The sequence below is a fragment of the Falco rusticolus genome, chromosome 3 (genome assembly GCF_015220075.1).
Source record: "Falco rusticolus isolate bFalRus1 chromosome 3, bFalRus1.pri, whole genome shotgun sequence".
Lineage (NCBI taxonomy): Eukaryota > Metazoa > Chordata > Aves > Falconiformes > Falconidae > Falco > Falco rusticolus.
The window spans coordinates 75161022-75173557 of NC_051189.1; the positions used below are offsets into that span (position 1 = coordinate 75161022).

Here is a 12536-nt window from a genome sequence, read left to right on the forward strand (position 1 = left end):
TGGTCAGGGTATCATACCTAACTTACTGCTCATAGCTGATGGCATACATTACTGTCATACATAAAGTAAGACTCCTAAGCAATATTTCTAAATTCATGAATCATAACTGCAGTGACTTTCAGAATTCAGAAGAAAAGAAGAATTTCAGGTAGTTGAGACTCCATCAGAGTTCTAATTTTTTTTTTATTTATGTTTTAATTGCAGGCTACTAGAAATCACTTTGTAAAAGGCCGAAATTAAAAATACAAGCAATAATCACTTAGTTAAGGCTTCTAGTATCAAGACAGAGGTAATCTCTTCTTACACTGTTTTCCCAAACTTTAAGAAAAAAGATTAACAGCTAGCTCTTACGTCAAATCCTCTGTGTGCACAGAATAAGAATTTTTACTGTAGTGAACTATCTGCTATAGCTTGGAACCCATCTGCAAGCACAGAAAAGACTGTCAAAACTCACTAAGAACAGGATTATTTTAAATTATCAAAGGTGATCTTTGTTTTCCCCACCACCCATTTGCACTTCAGAAACCAAGGGTGAAGTATCTTCCAAGTGAAAGCTCTTGTGTTTGGAAATGAATATTTTTATGTGGAAGAATCTATATAGCAAAAATTTCTCATGAAAATCACTATCACAATACCTCAGTGTGCTACCAGAAGTGGCAAAACTGGTCAACAGCATCAAATATACTTCAGCTTTGTGTTTGAAGAGAGATGTCAAATGTATCATCTCAACAGATAATAATTATCTTAAAAATAAAAAATAATTCTGAGCCATATATTGAAAATAAGGAAGCTCAACAAGTAACTCATCACATATTTGTTTCATATTGTTTTTTAGTCTGCACAAAAGATTCTGAATTTTTCAGGCTGAACAATCAAATGATAATGGAAAGCTTTTAAGGAAGGGAAATGGGATGAGAAACATTATTGCATATTTAGGTACATATTTATGTCTGCAAAGCTGTTTCAAAGAAAGAGAGAATTAAATTTTTGACATAGTTGCCAGCTTGTTAAAGCTGAACTGCTGGGAATGTTTTTGGGTAGCTTGTGATAACAGGTATAAACTGTAAGCTTCATGGTTATAAGCAACACATACGTGGATATGTTGCATCTATTATGCAGTACAGAAATCTTCTCTGCCCTTCTGTGGGTGGATATACGAAACATTTTGGATTTTGTAACTGTAAAAAGCTGTTTGCCATTTAAAGTCAGTATCACTAAGCCTCAACCAGCAAGATTATGACTCTCCAATCCACATTAATAATTCAGTGTGAAATATCTTCCTGACACTTGTAGCCCTGTCAGAGATCGAAAGTGTTTATATTTTCTGGATACATTATATTAAAAGCAAAACCCATTAGTATGCTGCATGCATTTACAAATTCTAGTCATAGTGGATGTGCTATGATATGAAACCTATCATTTTAAACCCAGCCCTGCATAATCACTCATGTTGATTTCTGTGCACAGTACTGATTTGTAACAGGCATCTCATGATAAAACTGCCCTGCCTGGGCAGGCGATACAGCTGAGGACAAGCAGTAGAACCTGAATCCCAAACCATATTCACTTCTGGTCTCCATGTGGGAAACGTGGCTCTTCAAACACATTGGATTTGGCCCCTCTTGTTAAAATAACTTTTGGTTTTGTTTCCTTCAGTTTTCCTCCCATCTCCATGCATTGCCCCCTGCCTGAGTCTTAGGGTGACAAGGGGTGCACACAAATGTCTTTCCACTGAAATCTGCTTTAGTCGGAATGACTTAATGAGAGATGGTCTAGTTTGTCAAACTCATGCATGTCATATTTGCAGCACAATCAGCTTCTCAAAAGCAGAGGCTTATGTGATCAAGTCTTCCTTTGAACTTCTGGATTCTCGTTAGCAACACAAAGCTTTGTCATGCTGTTGCAATAAATCATATTTTAATAACTGTTAAACCCTTTGAACATAAAGTTTAATAGTAACACTTGAAGGAATTAAATACTTTCATCGAGTGTCAGTGCTTATGGCCTAAACCCGTTAGATGCTCACCACCTGCTGCCTAAGGTGGGGACTGGAGTTTGCCTTGGAACCAGAGCTGATTACATCAAACACTGAACAAATGCATTCGGTAATAGCAGAAAAAAGGGTTTATGTCCCAGAGTTTAGAATTTAAAAACACAGGCCTAAAAAGGAGTGTGGAAATGGGGCAGAACGCACCAGCTGTGCCATTGAGAGATTCCTTTCTCATGTCATGATAGCTGCTATTTTTTTAAGGGATGGGGCTCTGGTGGGCAAGGATTAGCCAAGTTTAAAGAAAACTAGAAAAGAACATGTGCTGCAAATAGACTGGAGAAGAAGGGGGTAGGACATACAGACTGAAGTTACTAAGAAATGGTTAGCATTAGTGGAATGGGAAGGCAAAAAGGGCAGAGAACTGAGAGGTGACCCATCCTGCTGGCTGCATGGCTAGTCCCACCAAATCAGCATGGTACCTGTGTTTCTGCTCAAGCTGTTTGCTCTGCTGGCTCAGAATTCTTCTCAGACTGCTGATCGGGGTTTCATTAGAAATGTTGGCCCTCATGGGGGAAGGATTAAGCAGTATGGCTGTGCGCTGCATGGCCGTACTCTCTTGGAAGTGGTTGACCACAATGGCCTGGAGGATGCAGAGGTTTATAGGGTTATGACCATGCCAGGGCTGCATCTTTCCCACTGCACCCTGCAGTGGTGTGAGGGGTTGCTTCCCTGTCTCCCTCATGTTCCCTTCCTAAAATGCTTCTCCGTAGCTACTGAGGTGGCAATAAGCACCTAATGGGTGCCATTAGTCACAGCCCTGACAGCATTGGGGGACACATGGCGAGCCAGCGAGCAGGGACAGCTCCGCTGTGTCTCTCAGTGATTCTTCTGCTAGTAAGTTATTGAGGAGCAATTCCCAAGTCCCACCGAAGCCCATGGCAACGCTCTTGCCAACCTACTTCAGAGCTCGAGTTAGTCCTTTGAGTGCTGAAGCATCTTCCATGATTTTAATCAATAGCCTTCTTCCACTTAAGCCACCAAAACTGTGTTTTCATGCTTGCCTCTGCTACAACTGAAGTATCATTGCTGAAGGTTTGTGGATTAAAGGACTCTTCCGCCCTCCCTCCCTGCCCCCAGTGGAAAATCGCCACAGACCAACAAACTAAACAGCTTACAATGATCAGCCCTAATTCTGAGGAGAAATACGACTATTTTTATTACTAAAGACAACAACCCACGTGCAAAACAGAATATCAGATGTCAGTGAAAAAATAACCATTTTTTTTCTTGTGTATATATATTGTTTTGCTGTTGTTTAAATGCGCACAGGGATAAACTAGACGTAATCTTGACTTTTGCCATACATGCTCTAGCAGCTTTTTGTAACTGGTAGGCTCAAAGGGACATACAAGAAGTGGATTTCTTGTAACCAATTGCAAACATGTGGTGAATTAGATAGTTTTCCTTATAGTCAATAAATAACTGTTTACAGTCAGTAAGCAACTGCATTAGTTTCTGATACTGCACATCTTTTCAGATCAACCAGTTAACTAATCAGACTGGAGCAGTGTGTGCACACATCAGGATGTCTCTGGAATGAGCAAAATAGTCTTTATTTTATTGTTCCATGACAGAACATGAAAAAGAATATAGCAGGGTGAAAACTCATTTTGTGTATACAGAACAAATGAGAAAGGTTATGTCACACCTAAATGTGTAGCAAGTGTGATTTGGGCTGCAATGAGCTAGTAATGCTTTTCCTAACACACAACCACAAAGGCAAGGCTGTGCCTGTGCTGACCTCTGTGCAATCATTTGATGGCTGTAGCATTAATTTCCACTAATGCTTTCAGTGTCAGTGGAAGATTGGAGCAGTATCTGACTTTCTGCTGGCAAAAATTCTGCTTGAGAGCAAAACCTCTCCATTCCAAGACCTTTCTTGCGGTACATACTACGTTATGTTTGTTTAAAATATTCTGCATGCTTCATGTTACACAATTCCAAACTGCTTAACTCTTTAATACAATATCCAACCATGTCCATAAGCTCTGATTCATAGTTTTCATTAATTTATTCCTAAGGCTACTACAAGGAAGGGGCAACCTCTCTTGCTCATACAGTCCAATACTGCAATCCCATTGCTGTTCTATAGAGCTGCAAGAGGACAACGCAACCCCTTTATAGATAAGTATATTGTTTTTATAGTTGTTTGCAAAGCATTTGTGTGGAGTCTATTTGTTGTTGTTTCTTGTAGTGCTTTTGAATAGTTGTTAGAGAGAAAAAAATTTTGTCCCAGTGCAGTGAAGACATTAAAAAAAACCTTTTCCTATTTTGTAAATTTTCCAAGAAATGGCAGTGTTACATGTTAACATTTACAAATCAAGAAACTTACTAACTAGATTACCTGGAGGCATTATTTCACTCTGCTAAAACTTGGGAAAAGCAAGTTAAATTGCTCTGTTTCTGCTACCGAACCTCCATTAAGGAAAGAACCTGCAAAACTCTGTGTGCGTGTGTGCATGGCCGGGGGGTTAATGCATGCAGTTTATGTGCCTGGTGCACGTGCACAACGATCTTTTCACTAACAGCATTTTAAGACTTTACACTTTTGTTAACACGACTTTCTAGGCATATCCGTCCACTAATGTATATTACTTAATTTATGTATGGACTGATCCCCTGGCTTCACTTAATAACCAAAGAAGAGGAAAAGTTACTCTGTAACTGTGCATCTGCCATGTGCAGATGGAAAAACTGTTTCATGGGGAAATTCCATGAAAACTCCAGTTTTTACCTCAGACATAGAGTCAGCAGTAAACGTAGTTAGTTTTCACAAGTTATTCTAATTTCCAAACACAAAAAGTTCTATACTGACACACAGTAACCTTAATGCTTCTTGTTATTTAGAACATTCCAGTCAGCCTTTATGATGGACGAAGATGTACTAAGCCCTGAATTGTAAATTTGTAGCTCCCCAATGATCAGTGATCATCACCACCTTACATGCAATGCGCAAACAGAGCATGTTCCACATTAGCGCTATCTCCATGCACATGTTGCTTCCAAAGGGCTAATCTTCCAAAATCAGAAGGGAAAAATAAATGCGGAAATTGTGAGGAACCATTTTTACACAGAAATGTGAATGGAATATAAAACCTTAAGATGAACTTAGTGTAAGATCAGAAGGCTGCATTCTGTCAAGAAAAGGCAGTTTTGGTAGGGAAAACTAGCCTTTGTTCAATAAGGAAAACAACTATTTGACATAAACAGCATATAAAAATGGTCAGGGAACTATGGATAGCAATCAATATAAATAAATTGCTCTGGAAATTGATAACAGGAAGCTAGAAATATGAGGGAAAATCCATGGCAGATATTTTCTATATATATCTGCAGTAAAAAAAAAAAAAAAAAAAGTCACAGTGATGGCATAGGCCCTTCTAAATTGCAATGTGTAGATTAATAAAATTTAAAAAATGGTATTTGGTGCAAGGTTCTGGTTTAAAAAAAGAAGTGACTTCAGGAACATCAGCTAAAACCATTCTCCCACTTGATGACAACTGTTCATTTTCACCATAGGTGCCCTATTCATCTGGAAGGAAGCATGTACGGTAAGGTTCATTTGGTAATCTGTCTTGACAAGATCATTGGCTAGGCCAAAATGTACTGCTGCATCCAGGAATGAGATGCAGTACTATATACCTGTCCTGATCATGAATACAGAGTTAGGGACAAACATATTCTTATAGCTTTATAGAAATATTCCTTAGAACCTTGAAGGCAGAGCTATATGTTTAAATCGGGCAAAACCTCCTAATATATAAAATAGGGAGCATATTAGCGTGCTGTTTCATGTCAGGCTTATTTTTTAATTTTCTGCATAGCTTTTATTCAGTACTGCCTTGTAAGTGAAAATCTTTACAGTTCAATTTGGGCTGAAGTTTGTTCTTGGTGGTTTCCCATTTCACTGATGATCAATGGATAGCATTTCAAGCAATCTAACTGAAGAGTCTGCCTCACCAGAATTTGGGTGCAGATCCATCCTAACACACGCATTTTATTTTAGTATTGGACTAGGGGGTCCTTTGACGCTCTGCAGACTGCGAATGATGAGTAGAAAAAACTCAGCGCAAATAGTAGATCAGGGATTTCTGTTTTTTTTCAATAAAAATAACAAAACAAAATCCAATACACCCACCCACACACCCACTATTCATTTGCCCATGATTTTTTCCTGTATGTGTGTGGTTAGTTTATTCTACAATGCAAGAGCTTTTACATGAATGGCTACCAGTCTCTCTACACCTGATGACCAGCCCCTATCACTCCTTAGGCTTTTGGAGTCCTATACATTGACCATATGGCATCTACGGCCAGTAGAGCTGTGTAAGTGTGGTGAAAAAGTACCATGCACCAAATGCAAGGTGTGAGCATGTGACTTCCACTACCTATTAGGAGCAGCATCTAAATGAAGTGAGGAAAATTTGAGCATTGAATTTGAAAAGTTTAGGGAAAAGAGATTTCCCTGAGCTATCCCCGTTTCCGCAGCGCGCCCCAAAGGCGGGGATGCGGGCAGAAGCACGCCTGCTGCCGTGCGCCCACACCCGACGGCCTCGTCCTTCGGGAGGATTCACATGGGACCGGCCCTGCCCGGCTCGGCGGCCCGGGGGACCCGCCTGCGTTGCTGCCTGCGGCGGGAGCAGGCCGGGGCCGGCGCGGCGCCGCTTTCGGACGACCGGCCCGGTGGCGTCCAGCACCCGCCGCCCGGCCCGCTCCGTAGCGCGCCCCGCGCCGCCGCCTCCCTGTGCTCCGGCCCCAGCCACCGGCGGGCCCTGCCTGGCTCGAGCCCCGGCCCCGCCGCCGCTCCCGGGGCTGGGCGGGCAGGCGGGGCGCGGGCACCCCGGGCGGCTGGCGGGGGCGGGAGCGGGAGGAGCGAGGCGGGCCGGGCCGGGCCGTGCTGGCCGCAGTGCCCGCCTGCCGTGCTGCCGGCGGGGAGGTTCGGCGGCCTGCGGAGAGCCGCGCTGCCGTTTCTGTCACTTTCGCTCCCGCGTTCCCGCCTGCAGCCGGGCATGGCCGGCGCGCCGCGGGGGGAGCTGCTCTCCTTCCGCGCCTTCCAGGCCGCCTGCCCCGCCGGGTGCCAGTACGGGTACGGCGGCGACCTGCGCCGCCTCCGGGAGCGCGAGTTCCCCCGGCTCAGAGGTACCGCGGGCCCGGCGCAGCCCAGGGGCGCGGGCAGGGGCGGGCGGGGCCGCGGGGGGCGGCCCGTGGGCGGGGGCGGCTGCGCCGGGCCCGGCTCGCCCGGCCCGTGGGCGGGAAACTGCCGGTGCGGGGCGCGGCGGGGGAGCGGGCGGGGCGGGCGGAAGGCGGCGGCCGCGGCGCAGCCCCGCAGCGTCACGGCGGGGGTGCAGCCGCCCCCTCCTCCCCGCCTCCGGCGCAGCGCCGCGGGGGTGCCGGGGGCTCAGCAGCGGCGTTGACGAACCGCAACAAGTCGTGAAATGAGCTGTGAGGAAGGGGGAGGGAGGGAAGTTAAAATGGTACAACAGGCCTTGTCTAGTGAAGGTTTGTGGCGAGGCAAGTATGTGTAAACTACTTTTGCGGGTTTATATAGGTTTCCCCTCCCCCAGCATCAAACGTTGCGTGAATATATTGCTTCAAATCTAATGGTGATGGATACACTACAATAAGCCATTTTACCTGAAGAAGTTGTTAATGTCCATGATATTAGCACTTCAGAGTACTTGGGAAATGAACAAGACTGGAGAGCAGAGTAAATAGTGTGGATCTGGATGTCCTGAAACCGCTCTTTAAACCACACGGGTTCTGTTGAGTTTCGTGCTGCTGTTCTTCTTTGCCATTTGTTTGAATTCCGGTGATCAAATGCAAGAGCAGGCTTTCTCGCACACAGGTGTTTAGTAAAGAATGGAGTTACACTTATTCTCTTAGAAAGATGTGGAAAGCAACTTAATTTCAAGCAGCAGTTTGAGGAACTTCAACAAAGGTTCAGTGACTTAATTTCACAGTCTGGTGTTAGTCCTATTACTTGCATCAGTGGAAGTTTGATAACAAGAGATTGCTTGTTCAGAATTCAGGCCAGATGACGAAAAGTGGGTGTTTTGTAACTGGAACATTGTTTAGACATTTAGGCAGATGACTTTTCAACACTCCGAGAGCCAGGCTTATTTCTCATGAGGCTCCTCAGTTTTGAAATAAAGCGTATCTGCTAATAAACGATTTCTGGTCAGTCAGTCTGGGTTCCCAAATGGAGATCACTACAAAGGCAGAGCGTTAGGAGTTTGCCTCCATTTAAAAACGTTTTGGCTAATGTAGGCTACTGAGTTATACTTTGGTCACGCAACCTATTAAAATAAGTTGTGGTTGATAGATAATTCAGAATATTTCCAGAAAAAGATAAATAAAACCAAATACAGGCTATAAAATAGAATCTGTTATAATATTAGCTAGTTGAATTCACATAATAGTCTATGGTAAGGTGACCTCGGTTGCAAATTCCTTTTGCCCTTTGTTTTCCCCTTCAGAATTTTAATGTGCCCATTCATCTTGAAAGCCTGTGACCTCCATGAAGAAGATCAGTGTCCTTAACTGATCACTGTACATACACGTGGTGTCCTGTATGGGATTCTTATCTTAAGAACAGGGCCATATCTCCTCTAGTCAAGAGCTTGTGCGTGCAAGGGATGCCAGTAGTGCCAAATAAAGGGTGTTCAGGGACAGATTCCCAGACAAAATGTGTAAGGCTGTGTCCCCTGCCTTACACATCTGTGTCTCTTGTATCTGACTAGTTGGACTTGTCCAGGACAGAGGAACTGGCTGATGGTGGAGCAGTATGGATGATAAGCATGTTGCTTGTACTTATTCCTTGGCCTCCCTTTATTTAGCCATGTAGTTGTATCCCCAGTTGCTGAAGGTCTCAGCACACTGCTGTTGTTACATAAATGTCTTTTAAAGCTCTAGGTCTTTGTTGCCTTGCTGAAATAATGCAAAGAAAAGGTGGTTGTACCAGTTGGCAGCAGCAATAGTAAATAAAGGGGCCTTCTCTAAGTGACTTACAAAAAATTAGTGGGTCTTTCAGGCATTTAGCTACTTAAGCATTTTCAGTGAACTGCTAGAACATGCAGGTTAGGGGATGAGGGAGAAGTTTTACATCTCTGGAGGCCTTGGGTCAGCATTATGGGTAAGTCCTGGTTGTATGAATGCTGATTCCCTAAGGAACCTGGTAGCTGGTCATAGGGTTGACCTCTGCTGTGTGTCCCCCTACTGCACAAAGGTGCTGCAATTTAATCCCTTCTAGGAAAGAAGTCTTAACTAGTTCCGCTAGGCAGAAGAGCATGAGCTCTATTTTTAGGTAGGTAACAGTAATGTCTTGCTCTGTCTGTTTATTTGGGGCATGCCTCAAAGATCTTCCCGTCATTAAAATTGGATAAAAATCCAGATTTTGCTGCTCACTTTTTATGTGAACACAATTTTTTGGAGTCCTCTCTAGATATCCATGAATTAAGCCTAATGCTCAATTTTGGAAGTGTCATCTTTGTGTAAGCAGCATGTAATAATAATGGTAATTATTGCATATCAGTGTATTCGCTTCTTCCTGATTGCTGTTATTTGGTGGCATCCACTAAAGACATCTTGTGCAAATGGTGTTCTCTGGGGGAGGCAGAAACCTTTTCTGTGTTATAAACCTTTGCTGGCATGGTACTTGCGCTTCTCTTGCAGTTCTAGTATGAATAGTTGCACAAGTGCCTGTTCAGGAGAAGGTACAACAGATGTATATAGGGGAACACTGGCTACTGGCATACTATAAAAACAGGATTTTTCAAAGGTGGTCTACCTGTTGCCCTGTCAAAATCTGGGATTTCACCCTTGGCTCCATCTGAAGGAAAGTTAGGCTCATAGTGACTGTGTTGGGGAATTACCCTTCAGGTTTTTGGAGGGATAAAAGGAAGTACTTTACTTCCTTGAATCAGCAGGGGTCTGTCTGTTTTGGCACAGAAGCCTTAAATTTTACCTTTTAAGCCAAAGTTTATCTTCACTTTTGTAATTCAAGGGCTGTTAGCTGATGGCTAGAGCAGGCCCTTCTAAAAATATATGTGGAGCCTGTGAAACAGATCCCTGTTTCACAGGCAGCAGAGTATGTGCAATATGTGACCTTGACTTTAATCTTGTGAGCAGCGTACCCTTATCTGCAGTGTAGGATTGTAAATTGTGCTTTAGAAAATGATAAAGAAATCAGCGGGAGTTTATAGGTTCTGTTGTTAAGTAATGGGGATGAATATGCTTCTGTGATGTTTATCATAGCAAAGAAAATATCAGCTTCAGTTTGCATTGTGGTTTGAAAAAAGAAAAAGCTGACATGATTTGTGATGCAGCATTTAATCCCAAGATAACTTTCCAGTTTCAGTTGTGTGCCAGTATTCTCCTCTAAGATAGCTGTGTCCATTTCAGTGGGAGCTTTCCAAGAGCGATAAGCAGTGGATACTCATCCCCCAAATAAAAAACAGTGCGTGTTAGCAATCATGTATGTTTTAAGGGCAGCTGACTATTTTAAGGTAGTCTTTTAACTGAGGTAAGATGCGCTGTCATATTTAATGTCTAATCAATCACCGTTCTGTACTTCAACAGTCATGTGACAAATCATGTGTTAACATAGTAGTATGCATATTTGTGATGTCTGTGTTTACATACAACAGTAACAATGTAGCTTGCCTGTTAAACAGAGAGGAAAGGCAAACTAAGCTTTGAGTAGGAGAATTGGCCTTTGTTTCTTTGGAAGTCAAATGATGTCCCACGAACAGGTCACCTGTACGAGAGCTTATTCTGTTATTCAGTTAAGGAATGATGCTCGGTCTGACCTTAAACAAAATTAAAACTTTTTACTTATATTGCTGGTTTAATTGTTTGCACTGACTTTTCCAGTAAGTGGGAGAATGGGAAAAGCAGATCTCCTCCGTGCACTTTGAGTTAGTCCTTAGTGGCTTGGTTAGCAAAGGTCAACTCTGTCCTCTGAGCGCAGAAAAGCCTATCTGTTTTGTCATGTTTGGGGTAGTTTGGTGTTTTGGCTGAATTTCAGAAGTAGGAAATGCATTTTGGTGTGTCAGCTCAGAGTAATTTTGTTGATAGGTAGCTGATGCTCACATTTTGTGAAACTTGAGAAGAAGAGTGTACCGTGAGCCTGAAGAGTTGTATTCGCTTGTTAATTGCAAATGTAGGCGTAACCTCAGTTTCTCTACTGCTGTGCCAGTTTGCTTGCCTTGTCAATTGAGAAATTCTATCAGCCTTGTATCTGAGATTGGTTTCTTCCTTTAAAAAAATAAAGATTTGGAATAATTTCTGTGGGGTTTTTGTGGTTTTTTTTACATCCACAGAGGTTTTGTTTTGATTGTTTGTTCTGTTTGATCTGGTAGCTGTCTTCTGTTTGTGTTTGTTATGTTTTGCTCATTTCCTAATTATTAATAATTTTTATTTGTGGATGAATATTTTCTTTTAAATCTCTTATTCTTGAAGACTGAGTGTGTGTGTTCAGCAAAACCTTTTATAGTTAGGTTCTTTGAGCAATATTGTTCTTTGAGCAAGTTAGCAATATGCACGTCTCATCATGCTATTTAAAGAAGTTTGATAAAGAGGGATAAATTTAGTTTGATTGATTGTTCTCTAAGGTCTATGCTGAACCAGAAGCAAGATATGTGCCATTTTGTGGTGAGGTGCAATAATTAATTGTGAGCTGAGAGCTCCTCTTCTTACCACTGCAAGTCTTGGTCACTCTCCTCAGCGACTGTGAGATCTCTGGCTGGTAACCTGCTTCTGTCCTCTGTAGCCCCGCTGTCACAACGTGATTTGATTTTGTGAAACACTTTTATTATTTTTTTTTTCCAATTTGGGAGGGAAAAGAAAGCAAAATAAATTATATTTATTGAAGGAGGTTGCTGGTGGACAGTTTGAAATGCTAGAAGACATTTTGGAAGGTGCATTTAGTGGATGGAAAAGGTGTCGTAAAAAGAAGCTGTGGTATGGGAAGTGTAATTGCACAAGTACTGCCAATTGTTTTGTAAAAAACAATATGTATGCTTATGTAAAGCATTAATGTTCTCTGTTGATTTCAAGTCAGCAGTAGTTGTCTAAGCTATTACCTAACAATTGATATCAAAGAGGAAGCGTGTATGGAACACAAAGTGGATTTAATGCCTAATGCAGTAATAGCAACTGTGTGTTAGTTTCAGATGTTTTCCTCTGCCTACATGGAAGTAACAGGTACTGTTCAGGAATTTCTTCTCTTGCATTTCAGGGTTTAGAAGGCTGTTGGTGGTCTGCTCTGTGCAGGACTGATCGTTTAATTGATCACCCAGAGCTGGGTGTTCTTTTGCTCTTAGTGATGGACCTAGCTCTTAGTGAAGAGTAGTCAATGATGTTGGCATGGTAATATTTCAGCACTGAATAAAGTTTTAATTACTTAGTTACTAAAGTTTAGTTAGAGGAAAGAAAAAAATCCCTGAAAGACACAGGAAATGTCTTCTCTTTCTTGAATTGTCTTATT

General features: G+C 42.4%; 1 protein-coding gene across 1 annotated transcript in view; it reads left to right on the forward strand.

The window, feature by feature from the left end:
• Positions 1 to 6954: 6954 nt before the first annotated feature.
• The window catches only part of MOCOS (molybdenum cofactor sulfurase), a 231074-nt gene continuing 225492 nt past the window's right edge, over positions 6955 to 12536 (forward strand). Inside the window, exon 1 of the mRNA XM_037379578.1 lies at positions 6955 to 7189. Within this exon, the coding sequence (XP_037235475.1) occupies positions 7060 to 7189 (130 nt within the window). The 5' untranslated portion in view covers positions 6955 to 7059. The remainder of the gene's footprint in view (positions 7190 to 12536) is intronic.